The sequence below is a fragment of the Salmo trutta genome, chromosome 2 (genome assembly GCF_901001165.1).
Source record: "Salmo trutta chromosome 2, fSalTru1.1, whole genome shotgun sequence".
Classification (NCBI taxonomy): domain Eukaryota; kingdom Metazoa; phylum Chordata; class Actinopteri; order Salmoniformes; family Salmonidae; genus Salmo; species Salmo trutta.
In genome coordinates this window covers 20,947,902-20,968,862 of record NC_042958.1, presented here as the reverse complement: position 1 = coordinate 20,968,862, position 20,961 = coordinate 20,947,902, and the positions used below count along the sequence as shown (strand labels likewise).

Sequence of the window (20,961 nt, the reverse complement as noted above, 5' to 3'; positions counted from 1 at the left end):
AATAAAGTGGTGATCCTAACTGACCTAAGACAGGGAATTTTTACATGGATTAAATGTCAGGAATTGTAAAACTGAGTTGAAATGTATTTGGCTAAGGTGTATGTAAACTTCCGACTTCAACTGTATATGTTACTAACAAGGATAGGGAAAATTCCCTAGTTGGCTAAGCCGATATGACGGCTTGGTGGACAAAGGGAAGTGGGTGTGGACTGAGCAAGAGCGGGAAAGACCAGAGGGATCCCTACACACTGTATTACTGTAATTATATTAATTGAAAGGCCTTTGCACATGAACGCTCACTCATTCGGGAATAATTGCAATCAATATATATATTTACGCCCATGTGTCGTGATCTTTTCTGTTGGAATTCGGTCCGTCTGCTGGAGAGTCAGTTCATCCGTGTCTCTTTCGCTCTCTCTCTGCTTCCCTGAAGATCAATCATGGTTAGGATGGATACTTCAGAGTACCATTCAGAAATGTTCTCATAGAATAGATGTTTCGGCGGTTGTCGGTAATAGCATCCCAGGTTTACATAATTTCTAGCTGCAGACTAGTCATTAGTATGTAAGATTTGCTCTTATTCTGTTAGGATTGATAGTCTCAGACTTGAACAATTTCCAGCCGTGTAGCCAATGCTCCATGTGGTATGGTTAGGAGTTCAATAATTATTCGCAATCACAGCTTTGCTTAGTCTAAACTATTCAGAATCACAGCTCACGCTGTGGGTTTGCTCAGTCTTGGTACTCAAACCTGTTCCCCCTCAGCTGACACAGAGGTATGCGTGGTGTAAAGAGGATTTCCTCAGGAGGGGGTTTTATTCGTAACAGTAGAAAAGGCGGTTCTATGACGCCAGATCATGTCTGTGCTCACGGGGGCGTGGCCGCTGACTAGTTAAACTTTACAGGGAATACAATTATCTCACATTAAAGGTTTAACATCACATTACATCATTTCACAAATAGTTTCATCTTTACTCAGTCATTTTATACAACAATTAGATGCTAACCTCATAATTGAGAAATGTACACATTCAGAGATATAGTTATGTGTGTTTCCTGTCCTCTCTGAAGTCACCAGTAGAAACACACTCGTCATACCCGTCCCTTAAGTGTCTACGGACCATTCCCACCTTCTCACAGGTTTTGGGGATTTAGGAGTTCGCCACGTGAAATCTTTTGTTCTCTCTGTGTATCTTTCTCTGCATGACCAGGGGGAGAGAGTCTCCGCCAAGAATTTATGGCTTGAGATAACAGAACCTGGGTGTAGGAGAGAGTGAGGGGGAAGCCATTATCTATACCCAGAAAGGGCCACGTCATGACACTGTTATTACTCTGTCTCCATGCTGATATAACTATGTCTCCCTGTTGTTATTACGTTGTTCTTTTGCTGCTATTACTTTGACTCCCTGTTGCTATTGATCTGTCTTCTTCCTTCTATTACTCTGCCTCCCTGCTGCTATTACTCTGATTTATTGCTGCTATTACTCTGTCTCCCTGCTGCTATTACTCTGATTTATTGCTGCTATTACTCTGGCTCCCTGCTGCTATTACTCTGATTTATTGCTGCTATTACTATGTCTCCCTGCTGCTATTACTATGCCTCCCTGCTGCTATTACTGTGCCTCCCTGCTGCTATTACTCTGTCTCCCTGCTGCTATTACTATGCCTCCCTGCTGTTATTTATCTGGTTCCCTACTGCTTTACTCTGTCTCCCTGCTGTTATTACTCTATTTCCCAGCTGTTATTACTCTGTCTCCCTGCTGCTATTACTCTGCTGATAAAGCCATGGCCAAAAGGTTAATCAACTCACACTGTAATCTTATCTATATGGCCATACTTTTATAACCTGCTGGTTAGTTACATTATCAGGATACTACTCTGTACTGCAGTACATCTTCATCAAGAGGCAGTAGAGAGGTAAGGAAAATACCGGTGAGAAAAGCCCATGTGTGGTCAACTTCATAACGGCAAGAAGAAAAACTGATAAATATGGTTAGCCGTAGCCTTGTAGTCACATTGTGATTAATTATAGTGATATCTGTATTTCTCTCCTCCAATTAACTAAGTGGAAACGTACGTTTGGAGAAAGTCAAATTTAAAGTTAAAACAAGTAGCAGCTAACAGTGTTGTACAATGTACAGCAAGACAGAAACAGATATGTGGCTAGTAGAATCCAAGCTTGTTTAACAGACACCAGTGACCTCTCATGACCCACCATTGATTTTCCCTCTGGCTGCAATTGTCCTGACATCATCAACGTTGGACGCTGCCTGCTGGACCTCCTCCAGCATCCATCCAGCCGTAGAAATATAATTTCTAGAACGGGCCTCTCAGACCATGGCAATTTGACTTGCATGGTAATGTCTGTTCTAGTAATTTTATTAATTACTATTACTATGGTAATTAAAGTAATTATATTTCCAGTAATTATATTACAGAGAGAAAGAGAGGCTAGATGCATAGAATTATACTAACTAGAGTGGTTATATTAAAGCCCTTCGGACCACCACAGTTTGACTTGAATGGGAATGTTCGGTTCTAGTAATTGTATTTCTAAGTATCCGTCCTCTCTGACATCAGCCTATTGCTGAACTGGTGCCAGGTGCTTACCAGCAACCCCTCCACAGCCATACAACGCAGGAAGAAAATACTTCATAAAACTCTATTTAATAGAGAGGCTCTTAAATCTAATGCATCTAAATGGGATGAATTAGCCAGCATTGGCCTGTTGTTATAATGGGATTGAGATGCGTTTTAATGTGCTGTTTCATATTAAACTGAAACTGTCAACTCCATGGTAGAATAGACTATACTGTTATTTCCCCTCACAATATTGGTGACTACTTTATTGGGTCTGCTTATAACTGTTTTAAACCATAAACCTACATGATAAACAGCGTCCCTCTGAAACGAAAAGACTCTTCTGGGTATAGGTGTCTGCGTATTTTTAGAGTGACTGGCGTGTAGATGGCCTGTATAGACAGTGATTTATGACCAGTCAGTGTGTGTTGGGTTAATTCATTCTCCCCTCTGGCTCTTTAATGATGTAAATCTCATCACCTGGCTGTCCTACTGAGGGGACACACATTCATCTTCTCATCACATAGTATCTCTACCACACACTCAAGGGCAAGGCACCTCTTGGCTAACAGGAAGACCGACAACGGCCTCAAAGATATAATGGACAGTTATAGAAAGAATGCTGCGCTACAGTACTACTAATAACAACACTAATAGGCCATTAGAATTGTTGTTATTGCTTGGATTGCGAAACCTCTTGTGAGGGGTCTTTCTTCCTCACAGTGGAAGCTCAGTTCTTTCATCATATCATATTGGTTGCTGAACTAAAACTTATTTTTCTCCATTTCCGAAGACGTATTTTCCTTCACGCCAGTAAAGAACATAACTTGATATGTACTGCAGACAGTAGTCCACCCCTAACCAAGACTAGGTTGAAAGGAAGGCGTCACAAAGAATACAATACCATTAACACAAACCCAAGCGAACTTAGTCTAGATAGCAGAAAGAAAACTAGCAAGGTCCTATGATTGATATGGTAATCAGAGTTGGATTTTCAAACCGCTTTTCAACATGAAATGAAATGCAGCCTTGCTGTTGATTTAGTTTTGAATGATTGTGGCTAGCTGGTGTGGTGTGATTGAATTGCTTTGGTTAGCTGGTGTGATTGAATTGCTGCAATTGCCTGAACACCACAGCTACGGAACACGGGTTGACAGGAGAATAATCATGACGGTGTACTGGCCTTTCTGCCTCTCTGCATCCCTTGAATTTGGTCAAATGAATGAGTGAAAATCAGCGTTAGGTCAATCAAAAATGACTTTTATAATGGGTGTTGGATTGTGCCCTCGGCTAAAAGGGTATTTGAGATAACTCTTTGTTTCTCTCAACTGCTAATGGTGAAGTCAACACAGCAAAAACAATAACGCACACACACACACACACACACACACACACACACACACACACACGCACGCACGCACGCACGCACGCAGGCACACAACACAACACAACACACACTCACCCAAACACTTGTCATGAATCTTTTACATGTGTATGTTGAAGTGTGATATGTAACTCATGTCTTGCCTATATGTAGTGAGATATTTCATTAATCCCCTCTGTTCCCTCTCCTTCCCAACAGCTCTTCTCTCATCTTTCTGTCAAAGGTGGACAGTATTCATATCCCGTCTCAATTATGCCAGCAGCCTGTCAAGTCAGAGCAGACACACAACTCCACCAAATGACATGGTAATTACACAGTACAAAGACCCTCCGTCTATTCGGGTCATTTCTCTCCGCGAGGGTAATTTTCCCTGCTGTTGTCTGTAGCTCTGAAACTCCCAGGTTACTACGGAGGGGAAAGGGAAGGCATTTTGGATAAAAAAAGAGAGGATTTAGCATTTGATTTCTCTAGACTACAGCACTCAGACAGTTAATAGCGTTGTTGCAGTTTGAAAAGGGGGGAAAACTCGTGGGCGTCTCTCACAGTGTCTCAGTACTGGGTTCCAGTAATAAAATGTGTATTACGTTAGGGCTTTGGAGATGAGAAGAGGATTCAGAATGTGATTATCCTTTATCAAAGAAATCTTTCGATTCTTCCTTTCGTTTTGATTCTCAATAGATCAGGGAATGGCTGGTTTGTCATTAAAGCAGACCTCACCACCACCAGCTGGTTGGCCAGCACACTATACCCTCTGTCCTTTCAAGAAAATGACAGGATCATAAAATCACTCTATTCCCCCAATAGCATTAGCAACCCTACTTTTGAAGCAATTTGTGAGGCGAGGCCCCAAAGCTAGTGAATGTGGGGCACACCATACTGAAAAGAATAAAGCAAAGTGGAAAAGATTCCTAGGGGTTTTCAGAAAGAGTCCTTCAAGCTACTAGATCTATCATCAAACTTTTGTGGAGAGATTGTGGTAGATAACTTGTGAAGCATCTGGAGCAACTCCTTGGGCTCCCTCTCACTGATGTGGAATCAGGACTTCAGCTCCCTCTCACTGATGTAGAATCAGGACTTCTGCTCCCTCTATCTGATGTGGAATCAGGACTTCTGCTCCCTCTCACTGATGTGGAATCAGGACTTCAGCTCCCTCTCACTGATGTAGAATCAGGACTTCTGCTCCCTCTATCTGATGTGGAATCAGGACTTCTGCTCCCTCTCACTGATGTGGAATCAGGACTTCTGCTCCCTCTCGCTGATGTGGAATCAGGACTTCTGCTCCCTCTATCTGATGTGGAATCAGGACTTCTGCTCCCTCTCACTGATGTAGAATCAGGACTTCTGCTCCCTCTATCTGATGTGGAATCAGGACTTCTGCTCCCTCTATCTGATGTGGAATCAGGACTTCTGCTCCCTCTCGCTGATGTGGAATCAGGACTTCTGCTCCCTCTCGCTGATGTGGAATCAGGACTTTTGCTCCTTCTATCTGATGTGGAATCAGGACTTCTGCTCCCTCTCGCTGATGTGGAATCAGGACTTCTGCTCCCTCTCGCTGATGTGGAATCAGGACTTTTGCTCCTTCTATCTGATGTGGAATCAGGACTTCTGCTCCCTCTCGCTGATGTGGAATCAGGACTTCTGCTCCCTCTCACTGATGTGGAATCAGGACTTCTGAAGATGAATTATGAAGCCTGTATGACTATTGACAGATATCAGATAGTCATTACCGCCGGTGAACAAAATTACTTTTTTTCCTGAGAACTATTCATTTAGCTGAAATGGAACAGCAAGCGAGCAGGCGAAGCCTCGTCTGCAAAGGCACCTCCAAATGAACGGATAAATGCAAATTGATATTCTCCACAACACTCTCCTCACACCCGACATCGTCCTGGCGGGAAGTGTGTCCAATCAGGCTTAGAAGAGGGACTACATAATCATAATGAAGGACCCACTTTAGACTACTACTGTTTGTCCATGTAGAGAGAAAAAAAATATAGACATGTCATAAGATACAGTAACCATGCAATTTTCATACTGACGAGTCCAAGTCTGTCCATTGAGAGGCTATACGGGAGTAGACCCTGCCCTGTGGTCAACAACTTGAGTATACGCCAGGCAGCATACATCAATAAGATGGCCCGATGCCAGATAGACCTACATGTATTTATGTTGCCTCAAGAATTGTGATGAGGGTTGTTGATACAGGAGAGGCAGCTAGGGGAGATCTTATTTTGATGTCTACCTCGCTCTGTCATTATCATACAGTGCTTCAAAGTCTCTTGTCTGTCAGGTAGGTAACCTGAGGATATGGAAAGTGTCCATCTGATCTGCCAAGTAGGATCTATTCAACTTCATTTCCGAGTATCAGATGAAAAGCAATATGTGATCCAACTAATCATAGATGAATGATAGAACTCTTCCACTTGGGGAGAATTATCATTACAGAATTGATTGCGGAACAGAGTGCCATTTAGTGAGTGTGGGTTTGTAGTATTTGCCTCAATGCAGACAATGGCTTTTACTTATAGTATAGGTCATTTAGACTTCCATCCAACCCCATACAGAATGACAAACTTTAGATGTAATAGATTACTGTTCTCTCTGAGAAAATAGAGAACAAAGACTCAATGATCCCGCTAGATATAGCACCCAGTGAGCGGTCAAGTTTTTTACTGAGTATCTTGATGCGTGGTGTTTTTTACTGAGTATCCTGACGCGTGGTGTTTTTTACTGAGTATCTTGACGCGTGGTGTTTTTTACTGAGTATCCTGACGCGTGGTGTTTTTTACTGAGTATCTTGAAATGTTTTTTACTGAGTATCTTGAAATGTTTTTTACTGAGTATCTTGACACGTGGTGTTTTTTACTGAGTATCCTGACGCGTGGTGTTTTTTACTGAGTATCTTGACGCGTGGTGTTTTTTACTGAGTATCTTGACACGTGGTGTTTTTTACTGAGTATCCTGACGCGTGGTGTTTTTTACTGAGTATCCTGATGCGTGGTGTTTTTTACTGAGTATCTTGACACGTGGTGTTTTTTACTGAGTATCTTGATGCGTGTTTTTTTTTACTGAGTATCTTGACGCGTGGTGTTTTTTACTGAGTATCTTGACGCGTGGTGTTTTTTACTGAGTATCTTGACGCGTGGTGTTTTTTACTGAGTATCTTGAAATGTTTTTTACTGAGTATCTTGACGCATGGTGTTTTTTACTGAGTATCTTGAAATGTTTTTTACTGAGTATCTTGACGCGTGGTGTTTTTTACTGAGTATCTTGACGCGTGGTGTTTTTTACTGAGTATATTGACACGTGGTGTTTTTTACTGAGTATCCTGACGCGTGGTGTTTTTTACTGAGTATCTTGACACGTGGTGTTTTTTACTGAGTATCTTGACGCGTGGTGTTTTTTACTGAGTATATTGACGCGTGGTGTTTTTTACTGAGTATCTTGACGCGTGGTGTTTTTTACTGAGTATCTTGACGCGTGGTGTTTTTTACTGAGTATCTTGAAATGTTTTTTACTGAGTATCTTGACGCGTGGTGTTTTTTACTGAGTATCTTGAAATGTTTTTTACTGAGTATCTTGACGCGTGGTGTTTTTTACTGAGTATCTTGACGCGTGGTGTTTTTTACTGAGTATCTTGACGCTGGTGTTTTTTACTGAGTATCCTGACGCGTGGTGTTTTTTACTGAGTATCCTGACGCGTGGTGTTTTTTACTGAGTATCTTGACGCGTGGTGTTTTTTTACTGAGCATCTTGATGCGTGGTATTTTTTACTGAGTACCTTGATGAGCACAGATAGAGACATGAGCAGTCAAACTGACAGCGTTTGACGTTACGATCCCAACGCTGTGAACGATAGCCCTCCCTCTATCCATTCATCCCTCCCTCCCTCCCTTCCACAGAACCAGACATAGACACATAGAGAGGGGAAAAGGTGGGAAAATCTATGCTAATCAACTTTTCTGGAAGAGCAATTTCTGATTTAATACAGGCCTGCTGATGTGTGGGGATTTTTTTTCTTCCTTTGAGTGCGGTGGGAGCGGGGACAGCGGGGAGAAGAGATGCTCACCCTGGGTGACACTTGTAGCGGAGGACTCTAGATGGGGAATCGATAAGGATTCATGATTGTGGTAGGCACTTTACTGTTTGGGCAGGGGGAGGGAGAGAGGTGGTAAATTATGTAGTCCGTCTCATGGCCAAGTGGTAAGCCTACTATTGTAAAACCAGACAGATTTGTGATTTTTGTCAGAAATGGTGTGTGTCCATCAGTATTGGTGACAGAATACGAGCTACAGTTAATGAGTGGATGCAGAGGGTGGAGACTAGTGGGGAATCATCCCAGATTTTTTCTGCCTGTTCCTGAACTTCCTGATTGGAATGCCATAGGATAGCACTCAGCCCATCAGATGTAAGTCGCTCTGGATAAGAGCGTCTGCTAAATGACTTAAATATTAAATGTTAAAAATGAAAAAGCCTTAGAAATGGAAACATTACAATTTCAATATTCGCAAGACATCACCTTCATCCCCACCATCATCATCATTCATAAATGGGGCCTTCATAATATGATTTCTTTCAGCTTAGCTATTTTTATCTTGGCATAGAGATGTTGATGTTTTCCTCTGATATTTTCCTTTTTCAGTTATATTTTTGGTCACACATCTCAAAAAATGTTACAGGCAGAATAGATATCAAAATGCAACATCTTCAGGCCAAGATAAAAGCATAGGATTTATTTGGTGCTGGATTGGTTCATTTCAGTTTTTACTATAAGAGTATGTACTGCCTTATTAAACATGGTCAAATAAAAATGGATACGCTTTTATGATACAGTATTTTATAAAAAATATGGACTTAACTCTCACATAGAGACATAAAATTGTTACTGCAATATTTTTAATAAGTTGATAAGACTGTCCATTTTGCTTTGTTATAAATGACCTCTACATACATGGCAGCAAATAGTCTGGAGGGGATGATCTTCAACCTCCCCGGTTAAAATACTTTAAATAGACATCAGCACAAACACTGTGACAACTAAAGGACATGTCTAGAACAGAAACGTAGCTAATACATCATCAGAAACTACATCAGACAAAATGTCAGACATTCATGCACAAAAGCAATCTAGAGCCTTCGGCTGATACCGATCCAAAAGACAGCAGTGAGTAAGGCCATACAGTAAAAGTCGTCTTTTCAGCAGCGATGTAAGAAGTTAAAAAAGGAAGAATGGAAACGGAATGCCATTCTGTCCGTGTTCAAGTGTTCTGGCCCAGAAAATACAAAAAGGTGATTTCTTCAAGTAATGGCAATGTAAAGACAGCACAGTTCATTTTAGGGCGGAGAAGAAAAAACATGAACAAGGGAGTTAGTACAAGGTCCCTTGTATATCACAAACGATGGTGCTTTCTCTTTGAGAGTTGTTGTTCTCATTTGTATGGTATCCATATGAGGACATTGACATTTGTTCTCATTTCTCTTCTAGGAGTCATCTTCGGTTTTGATGACGTGGAACAGAGTGACATTGAACAGCACCTGGTGTCCATTGTTCCAGGCATAGAGCGCCCTCTCCCTGGCGTTATAGTCCAACATGGACATGTGAAAGTACTGGTTGTGGAAGGGGATGTCTGTGTACTCATAGCTGGAGGTCTTGGTGGAATATGAGTAGTAAACCTTAGCACCAGTCAGGTGAGAGTTGGTGATGTAGAGTGTTCCGCAGATCATAAAGGATTCCCCCGCATTCCGTTTGGAATATTCCGTGTTCCATGTCTTCTGGACTTCCAGGGTGTCCGGGTCCATCTGGGCAATGACGATATTTCCCGCGTTCTGATTGGTTGCGTACACCACCCACATGCCCAGTTCGTCGGCCATGACATCGATGTCGGAGTATCCGCCCCAGGAGTAGGGGTAGGTATTGTGGAAGCCGGCGTACTCCAGAGCCCGCTGAGCCAGCACCCGACCCGTCTCAAAACTGTACTTCACGATGATGTTACTCTGATACTTGTTGTAGTACAGGGATCCATTGTATACCACGTGACCGGTTCCCTCCCATTTAAATGGAAGGTTGTAGGTTCGAGACACCACATTAGCCACAAAGTCTTCCATGGTCTTGTACTCACGGACAATCTTACTGTTGGTGTAGCTGTCCATGTACCAGACCTATGTCAAAGAAAGATGAAAAGCAGGAATTAGTCAAAACCACAAACTGATGTCTATCACACTCAACACAGACTGAATAAACATGCAACAAACATGCAAACATATCTTTACGAAAAGGTCACCTTTTCCTCCATCTCCCTTATGAATATAACATATGAACCACTTCACATGCCTTATAAATCAAATTTTATTATACTCTGCATCAGAGAAGCAATTAAATATCCCCAGAAACAGCCTTATATGAAAATCAACACCATGATGTTTGGTCATGACAATATTAGATTATTGTTCTAAATCCTGCCCTATACTCTGAAAACAAAACCGAGATGTAGTCAACAGAGACACGCACAGAGAAAGAGCTATCACCAACATAGACGCCCAGTCACCTTCCACCTCCTCCACTCCCATCCCATAACTCACCCTGTTGTTTCTCTGAGAGGCCTGTGGATCAGTCATCCATGCCCCAAACCGGGTGCCAGATGTCTTTATTGTTACAGGTCCAGTGATTTTCATTAATTTCCCACATGCTGTTAATAAAGAAATGCAGCGATAAGATGAACTGTTTTTTCCTCCTCTTCTAAATAGATTTCTCAAGCCAATTTCATGCCTGTGCCACCGGAGAGTTTACTCAACAACACTGTGCATATTAAAAGCAGGCTGGCAGAAACACGTACACTCAAGTCTAAGGCCTAAGGCAATCATATCGGACTCAATCAATTGGCAGTAGGTATTGACTACATGCGAAAGCTGTTTACTAATACTGGGCTTTACAGTACTGCTTGTCGTATCCCACATGGTATTGCAGAGTTGCAGAAACATGGAAACACACACATAACACCGTATGCAAACGCACATGCATAGTAATGTGTTTGAGGTTCCAACTAATTCACAGATGAAAGAACATAGTCATTTTCTTGTTTATGGATATTACAGTGTAACTGTGCTTGAGTATGGAAACCGCAGCGATAAAAGATTCTATCATATTATCTATGCTTAGCTCTCAGTTATTTATTTATGTTGTTCAATATTACGTTTATATCAAGATACTCAATCTTTGATCTCCATTATGCCATTACCTTTTATAAATCAGATCCTTTCATCCCTTTTCCCATTAAGATCAGGTAGAGTAAAATAGTAGATTATATACAGCAGGTAAAACTGATCTCGTTAAAAGATCTCATCCTGATTTTGTCTCTTCAGAGTCTCCAAACCCATTGAAATACAACACTGTGAGGAATTCTTTATGTGAGGAATTCTTGATTTTCTCCATATACAGTTATTGTGGAGTGAGCCATAAATACACAATGGATGATTCACTGAGTTTGCCCATGCAGTTGATATTGATCTGGTTCTACTCATTGAGTTTGCCCATGCAGTTGATATTAATCTGGTTCTACACACTGAGTTTGCCCATGCAGTTGATATTGATCTGGTTCTACTCATTGAGTTTGCCCATGCAGTTGATATTGATCTGGTTCTACTCACTGAGTTTGCCCATGCATTGATCTGGTTCTACCCACTGAGTTTGCCCATGCAGTTGATATTGATCTGGTTCTACACACTGAGTTTGCCCATGCAGTTGATATTGATCTGGTTCTACTCACTGAGTTTGCCCATGCAGTTGATATTGATCTGGTTCTACTCACTGAGTTTGCCCATGAAGTTGATATTGATCTGGTTCTACTCACTGAGTTTGCCCATGCAGTTGATATTGATCTGGTTCTACACACTGAGTTTGCCCATGCAGTTGATATTGATCCGGTTCTACTCACTGAGTTTGCCCATGCAGTTGATATTGATCCGGTTCTACTCACTGAGTTTGCCCATGCATTGATCTGGTTCTACTCACTGAGTTTGCCCATGCAGTTGATATTGATCTGGTCCTACTCACTGAGTTTGCCCATGCAGTTGATATTGATCTGGTTCTACTCACTGAGTTTGCCCATGCATTGATCTGGTTCTACTCACTGAGTTTGCCCATGCAGTTGCGGAGCCTGCTGTCCAGTCTCAGCACCCTCTGGTAGAGCTCGTCATAGTCGTATGCCCCCATCTCCTCCTGGATAGCTGTGAGCACCATGGACAGGTTTCTGATCTCCTCTTTAAAGGAGGAGATGAGCTGGGCGTCTGTCTTGTACTGTTCCAACACAGGGATCAGAGGCTGCAGCTCATCCATCTTCTCCTTGAGCTCCTGGAGCAGAGACAGGCACAGGACAGAGGCAGAATGGCCTGGATTAAGAGAAATCCCAGAGGGGAGATAGAAACCACTTAAGGCACACTTAACACACCTTCTGAGCGGTGATAGGAAGCCATGCAACCTTGTCTCAAGGAAATTTGTGGGATTTGGTACGTACATTTGTCCATTTAGTATGATATACTGTATTTCGTTACATTATGTTACATTAAGATCGAAATTAGAGGATTTATAGTATCATATGTCTTACCCAGTGTTACAATAGCATACTAATTGGATGATGTAACTTATTGATGTATAGTATTATATGTCTTTTTCTGAGACCAGGTTGCGTGTTGCGTGGTAACGACAAAGGAGAATTAAGGGGGGAATTTATGTTGGTGGTTAGAAGAACTAACGACAAAGGTTAGGATAATTCAAGTAGCAGGTTAGGTGAAATGGGTTAAGGTTAGAATAAGGGTTAAAGGAAGGGTTAGCTATGATGTTACACTTGTCCCCTACGCTTCTCGAACACAGAACATTTGTATTGCTAGACAGTCGCAATATGCACCCAACCATCCTCCTTGACAAACCTCCCTACTTTCGTTTCTGTTAAATTAACTAGACCATTAGCACATTATCATACATCTTGGAGGTCTAAATAAATACATATAGTATGCTTTGTATGGCTGAGGCCAGGCTGAGCCAGAGGGAAGAGGAAAAGTGGAGTAGAGGAAAAAAGGGGGTGTTGAAAATAAAGTGAAATATGGGTACATGGAGAAGTATATACACTACTGTTCAAAAGTTTGGGGTCACTTATACATTTCCTTGTTTTGAAAGAAAAGCACATTATTTGTCCATTAAAATAACATCAAATTGATCAGAAATACAGTGTAGACATTGTTAATGTTGTAAATGACTATTGTAGCTGGAAACAGCTGATTGTTTATGGAATATCTACGTAGGCGTACAGAGGCCCATTATCAGCAACCATCACTCCTGTGTTCCGATGGCACGTTGTGTTAGCTAATGCAAGTTTACAACAGGCTAATTTGATCATTAGAAAACCCTTTTTCAAATATGTTAGCACAGCTGACAACTGTTGTTCTGATTAAAGAAGCAATAAAACTGGCCTTGTTTAGAGTAGTTGAGTATCTGGAGCATCAGCATTTGTGGGTTCGATTACAGGCTCAAAATGTCCAGAAACAAATAACTTTCTTCTGAAACTCGTCAGTCTATTCTTGTTCTGAGAAATGAAGGCTATTCCATGCGAGAAATTGCCAAGAAACTCAAGATCTCGTACAATGCTGTGTACTTCTCCCTTCCCAGATCAGCGCAAACTGTCTCTAACCAGAATAGCAAGAGGACAAGTACATTAGAGTGTCTAGTTTGAGAAACAGACGCCTCACAAGTCCTCAACTGGCAGCTTCATTAAATAGTACCCGCAAAACACCAGAATCAACGTCAACAGTGAAGAGGCGACTCCGGGATGCTGGCCTTCTAGGCAGAGTTGCAAAGAAAAAGCCATATCTCAGACTGGCCAATAAAAAGAAAAGATTAAGATGGGAAAAAGAACAAAGACACTGGACAAAGGAACTCTGCCTAGAAGGCCAGCATCCCGGAGTCGCCTATTCACTGTCGACGTTGAGACCGTCTACACAGTATTTTTTATCAATTTGATGTTATTTTAATGAACAAAAGAATTTGCTTTCCTTTAAAAAACAAGGACATTTCTAAGTGACCCCAAACTTTTGAACAGTAGTGTATATACAGTACAAGTAAAAAATGTTGACCCACCTATTCATTTTTTTTTTTTACAATTTTCTACATTGTAGAAACCAAAAAGTGATGATCCAAACAAATATAGTTTAGATTTTAGATTCTTCAAAGTAGCCACGCTTTGCCTTGAGAGCTTTGCACACTCTTGGCATTCTCTCAACCAGCTTCACCTGGAATGCTTTTCCAACAGTCTTGAAGGAGTTCCCACATATGCTGAGCACTTGTTGGCTGCTTTTCTTTCACTCTGCTGTCCAACTCATCCCAAAGCATTTCAATTGGGTTGAGGTTGGGTGTATCACTGCAGAATGCTGTGGTAGCCATGCTGGTTAAGTGTGCCTTGAATTCTAAATAAATCACAGAAAGTGTCACCAGCAAAGCACCCCCACACCATCACACCTCCTCTTCAAGTCCTCACGGTGGGAACCACATATGCGGAGATCATCCGTTCACCTACTCTGCATCTCACAAAGACACGGCGGTTGAAACCCAAAATCTCAAATTTGGACTCATCAGACCAAAGGACAGATTTCCACCGATCTAATGTCCATTACTCGTGTTTCTTGAACAAAGCAAGTCTCTTCTTCTCATTGGTGTCCTTTAGTAGTGGTTTCTTTGCAGCAATTCTACAATGAAGGCCTGATTCACGCAGTCTCCTCTGAACAGTTGATGTTGAGATGTGTCTGTTCCTTGAACTCTGTGAAGCATTTATTTGGGCTGCAATTTCTGAGGCTGGTAACTCTAATGATCTTATCCTCTGCAGCAGAAGTAACTCTGGGTCTTCCTTTCCTGTGGCGGTCCTCATCAGAGCCAGTTTCATCATAGCGCTTTATCTGTTTTTGCGACTGCAGTTGAAGAAACTTTCAAAGTTCTTGAAATGTTCCGCATTGACTGACCTTCATGTCTTAAAGTAATGATGGACTGTCATTTCTATTTGCTTACTTCAGCTGTTCTTGCCATAATATGCTATCTTCTGTATACCACTCCTACCTTGTCACAACACAACTGACTGACTCAAACACATTAAGGAAAGAAATTCTTAATGCACACCAGTTAATTTAAATGCATTCCAGGTGACTACCTCATGAAGCAGGTTGAAAGAATGCCAAGAGTGTGCAAAGCTGTCATCAAGGCAAAGGGTGGCTACTTTGAAGAATCGCAAATATAACATTTTTATTTGTTTAACTCTTTTTTGGTTTCTACATTATTCCATGTGTTATTTCATGGTTTTGACGTCTTTACTATTACTCTACAATGTAGAAAATAGTACAAAATAAAGAAAAAGAAAAACCAATGAATGAATAGGTGAGTCCAAACTTTTGACTGGTACTGTATATTGTTTAATTGATCTAACATATTTCCCTATGTGTGTCTCTCACAGTGTTTAACATTGTAAGTAAATGTCTCTGGTCAGGTCATGTGGTCAGAAAAAACACCTGGGCCTGTTTATAAAAATGGGCTGTACTTTAATGTATGCTAGTGCTGTAATTCTAGTGCTGCAATGTTCTGTACTTCAATGTATTCTAGTGCTGTAATGTTCTGTACTTCAATGTATTCTTGTGCTGTAATGTTCTGTACTTCAATGTATTCTAGTACTGTAATGTTCTGTACTTCAATGTATTCTTGTGCTGTAATGTTCTGTACTTCAATGTATTCTTGTGCTGTAATGTTCTGTACTTCAATGTATTCTAGTGCTGTAATGTTCTGTACTTCAATGTATTCTTGTGCTGTAATGTTCTGTACTTCAATGTATTTCACTGCTGTAATGTTCTGTACTTCAATGTATTCTAGTGCTGTAATGTTCTGTACTTCAATGTATTCTTGTGCTGTAATGTTCTGTACTTCAATGTATTCTAGTGCTGTAATGTTCTGTACTTCAATGTATTCTAGTGCTGTAATGTTCTTTACTTCAATGTATTTCACTGCTGTAATGTTCTGTACTTCATTGTATTCAAGTGCTGTAATGTTCTGTACTTCAATGTATTTCACTGCTGTAATGTTCTGTACTTCAATGTATTCTAGTGCTGTAATGTTCTGTACTTCAATGTATTCTTGTGCTGTAATGTTATGTACATCAATGTATTCTAGTGCTATAATGTTCTTTACTTCAATGTATTCTAGTGCTGTAATGTTCTTTACTTCAATGTATTTCACTGCTGTAATGTTCTGTACTTCATTGTATTCAAGTGCTGTAATGTTCTGTACTTCAATGTATTCTAGTGCTGTAATGTTCTGTACTTCAATGTATTCTAGTGCTGTAATGTGCTGTACTTTAATGTATTCTTCCTTCAATGTATTCTGGTGCTTTAATGTTCTGTACCTGGAAGTTCTTGGCCATAATAGTCTTCCTGTCATCTTCTACCTGTCTGAACTTGGTCCGGAGCCCTTTCATCTGATTCTCCATCTTCATGACATACTGGAAGTCCCTCTGAGTCCGTAGGTTCAACACCTCAATGGACTGGGACATGTTCTGCACCTGGACCAGAGTAGGGTAAATACTGTATATGTTGTAACAGAGACGTAGAGACATACACGTCATGGATATAAAGGTTTTATGAATACTTTATGAATGTTACATACCATCATCGTAAAGTTTTACCAACAAGACAAACACATGTCCAACAACCATCTGAAAGATGTCCTGCACCTGGACCACAGCAAATAAGACAAGCACATCTAGCCTGGTCCAAGATCTGTTTGTGTTGTGCATGTCAATGACCATAGGAGCTGGCAAGTCAGCACAAACATATCTGGGACCAGGCTAAATCAAGTCTATATAACCGTCTCAAACAGCACTGGACCAACACGGACTCCTGAACTGACTCCTAACTTGAGATTCTTATGTTATGTTAACTCGGATTTAGGTGTAACATTCCCATTCTCCCATTGACAACAAAGCATGGGTTACAGCTTTTTAGTTTTTTTTTTTACAATTGCTAACAAGCGTTTACCTATACTTATGGTACTTTTTATAAACTCTTAACACAATAACACACCTACGTCACACAATTAGTCAAACAGTTCATTTTCTGCTAAAAAACACATTTTGTTCATTAAATACCATCTCTACATTTCAAAATGCAAAAAAACTTTCTCTACGTACACTAACTCTATCAAAACACGACAAACCCGACTCAATATCTAATCATTCTGTCAAAACACTAGCACATGTTTTCTATCCAAGAGGAGCATATAGTCAATCATAGCACAACGACTTTCAAAATACTAACGGTTGATGGCATTACAAAAACTGCAATGCTTTTCATGTTTCAGAACCTGCATACAATAGACAATATGGAATCCATTGTTCTTTATAATTCAGTTTCCTTTTGCTGTAAACCACTCTACATTCTTTGGTTGAGTGTCAATTGTGTGCATTTTTGGCAACATACTATCTAAAAGTGAATGAGTCATCTTTATTTTATAGAATGTACAATAGAAAATAATAGTAAGTGACAGAATTGCTGCAGTCAAAGCTTTATTAGCAACATGAAATTGCTGCCAGTGATCAACAAAAAAATCCAACATACATGGCCTGTGGTTCCAAATGGGTACAAATAAAACACAATTACAGTAAAAAAGGCAGAGAAGGGAAAGAAAACACTAAAATGCACAGTCCTGTTCTAATCTATACGATCATCAGCATTTGGCCACATGTTCTTGTCCACATCACATCTTATGTCGTCTCTCGCTATGCACCGTGGATAGAAACGCCTGGCATGCCTTATCCACCCCTGGCAGTCTTCAGCTGAGAGGTCTCTGCAGCCGGCATCCATTGCATCCAGGAGGGACATTTGGTCATGTGGCCGATGATCCTACACTTTCCACCTCCAGGCAGAAAATAATTCCTCAATGTGGTTGAGGAAAGGCGAGTAGGGGGGAGGAAAAGGGAAAGCATTCTTGGATGGGCTGCAAACCAGTTTGTGATTGCATGTGAATGGTGGAATGCTACATTGTCCCATGCAATCACAAATGTCCTCATGTTTCCTCCCACCTGTTCCCTTTCTGCTTCTGGCACCAGTTGTTGGTGGAGGTAATCTAAAAACAAAAGAAAGCACTCAGTGTTGTAGGGACCAATCTGACATTTCTGCAGGGCCAAACCAGCACTCAAGATTGCAGCACACATTGTGATATTTGCTCCTTTCTGACCCGGCACATCAACGGTGGCCTTTTTCCCGATGACGTTTCTTCCCCTCCGACGTGTTTTTGTCAGGTTAAACCCTGCCTCATCTACATAAATGATTTCATGTGGGGTGTGATTAACCTCCAACTCCATGACTCTCTGAAAGAAATCAAACACAGTATGTGTCAATGCTTTTCAGTATGTCCTACTGTATGTACTGTAACCCATGTTAACATGTAGAGTAGCATAGTGTAAAACTCACTATAGAACAAGACATATTGGATAGACACCATACCTGGACGTATTGGTGCCGGAGTTCCTTGACCCGCTCACTGTTCCTTTCAAAAGGAACTGTGTACAACTGTTTCATTCCAACTCTGTGTTTGGTCAGAGTCCGAGCCAATGGTAGTCAGGCTGATGCTTTCCACATTGGGAAATACCAGGTTGTCCTCTACAATTCTGGTCTGAATTTCTCTCAGTTTTATTGCATTGTCAGCAATGACCAATCCTACAATGGCATGCTCTAGGTCTTCACTGAGGAGCTTTCCTCTTCCCCCAGAGGGAGGAAGACGTTGCGTCCTTTAGAGGAACAAAAATACAACATATGTATTGCATTGGGACTGCTGGCCTACAGTTACTGTGGGACATAGCAACAGTAATGATAGAACAAGCCTTTGTGAAATGCATTACTTACCTGTTGGTTTGTTGAAAATTCCAGATAATGGAAGCCACGGTTGACCGTCTGAGATTATGCTGGACTCTTTCACCAGCCTCTCTCAGTGATAGACCATGGTATTAGGCTGGACTCTTTCACCAGCCTCTCTCAGTGATAGACCATGGTATTAGACTAGACTCTTTCACCAGTCTCTCTCAGTGATAGACCATGGTATTTGGCTGGACTCTTTCACCAGTCTCTCTCAGTGATAGACCATGGTATTAGACTACACTCTTCCACCAGTCTCTCTCAGTGATAGATCATGGTATTAGGATGGACTCTTTCACCAGTCTCTCTCAGTGATAGACCATGGTATTTGGCTGGACTCTTTCACCAGCCTCTCTCAGTGATAGACCATGGTATTAGACTACACTCTTCCACCAGTCTCTCTCAGTGATAGATCATGGTATTAGGCTGGACTCTTTCACCAGCCTCTCTCAGTGATAGACCATGGTATTAGGCTGGACTCTTTCACCAGCCTCTCTCAGTGATAGACCATGGTATTAGGCTGGACTCTTTCACCAGTCTCTCTCAGTGATAGACCATGGTATTAAGCTGGACTCTTTCACCAGTCTCTCTCAGTGACTGACCATGGTTAATCTCATGGTCTATGATGGTGGCTCTTATTTCATCAGTGACAACAGCTCTTACTCTCCTTTGAACACCACCACACATTCATACTCCTCTCCCCCTACCTCTCCTCTCTCTAGTTCTGGTCCAACTGCTCCTCTGCCTGGTCCAGCTACTCCTCTCCCTGGTCCAACTACGCCTCTTCCTTGTCCATACATAATTTTTTCTCTCTCTGCTCCTCTGTGTTGTTCTGTATCCACATTGAACAAAATCAATCCAAAGAGTCCCCTTTTCACTGTGTATGTCCATGTAATTGAAAGAACTTCAACACCTGGCTATGTCTCCGATTGAGATTGGAATCAGCTGCGGTTGGTCTATTTTACACAACTTACAGTAAATCAGATATTTCTCAATGTTTCAATGATCTGTTCATGAAAAAATGCTTAATAGCTGTTTCAACATGGCTTCTGAGCTGCTGTTGTTGCAGAAGTAGAGGCTTTATACTATATTTAAGGTTTTGAACATTAGGTCTTCATTTCTAGCATACTGTGTGCAAGCATTTGTAAATAAGACAAGAAAGATCCATAATTTTGGTATTGGGTAAGCTTCTATGTAAAGAAAATATAAGCATTTTAGAAACCTGTTAACTGACTGCATATTCTGTGAAAACAACATGGATTGTGTTAATGGGATGGTCCACAACAGATGGATGTTGTGCTAATTGTGTTTAGAGTTTTGAAAGTGTGACTACAGATTGGACAAAAGGATGTTAGTGATTGTAAAAAACTGTCATATATGTGAAAGTTTGAATTACATACACACACCTCAGGAAAAGTTGGAATTCAGACCTGTTTGAAAACTCTATTTAAACATATATCCCTACACCTGAAATGGATGTTGAAAAAAAAGAATACAATTATTCAAGACATTATCCATCTGTGCCTTACTTTTCTTATATGTATACCGTGTTGAAGCATTGGAAAACATGAATCACAAGTTAACAACACAATCCTCCTCAACAGACAGCAGCAGATACAAAATGATGCCTACATCTGCATATTAATAATACGATTAGCTTCTCCTCCCATATGATTAACAACCTAGCCATTCATCACACACACACAGGTATAAATGACATTCTCTTAAATCACTCTACTTATGCGCTGGCATCGTAGAGGTCCAGTAATGTGTATGATAGATCACTTCAGAGTGAAGATAACTGTGTATACTGAGGTCCAGCACTTAATACACACAGCATCTTTTATAAGGGATCTTTCACTGTAAAAAGATAAAACTCCCTTTGAAGTGTACCGTGACTTTTAACCCTATCACAACAGGTGTTCCTAAGATGTTGCAGAGTGCTAACTTTGCTTCTAGGTGATTCTATGTTAGGTGTTGTGTGTTGATTCTATGATGGGTGTTGTGTGTTAATTATATGGTAGGTGTTGTATGTTAATTGCAGCCAGGTCACCTGTGATACAAGTC

General features: G+C 40.9%; 1 protein-coding gene and 1 long non-coding RNA gene across 3 annotated transcripts in view; both read right to left on the bottom strand.

The window, feature by feature from the left end:
• Positions 1-8,783: 8,783 nt before the first annotated feature.
• Positions 8,784-20,961, bottom strand: part of olfm3a (olfactomedin 3a) — a 30,664-nt gene continuing 18,486 nt past the window's right edge. For both annotated transcript variants that reach the window (XM_029698081.1, XM_029698090.1), the window contains exons 3-6: positions 16,389-16,544; positions 12,091-12,310; positions 10,543-10,649; positions 8,784-10,122 (exon numbers count right to left, since the gene is read on the bottom strand). In XM_029698081.1, coding sequence (XP_029553941.1) covers positions 9,445-10,122; positions 10,543-10,649; positions 12,091-12,310; positions 16,389-16,544 — 1,161 coding nt within the window. In that variant the 3' untranslated portion in view covers positions 8,784-9,444. The remainder of the gene's footprint in view (positions 10,123-10,542; positions 10,650-12,090; positions 12,311-16,388; positions 16,545-20,961) is intronic.
• On the bottom strand, positions 16,604-19,001 carry LOC115153058 (uncharacterized). Its single transcript, XR_003867630.1, has 2 exons — positions 18,487-19,001; positions 16,604-18,350 (listed from the first exon to the last, which is right to left on the bottom strand). It is a non-coding gene; the product is annotated as an uncharacterized LOC115153058 (long non-coding RNA).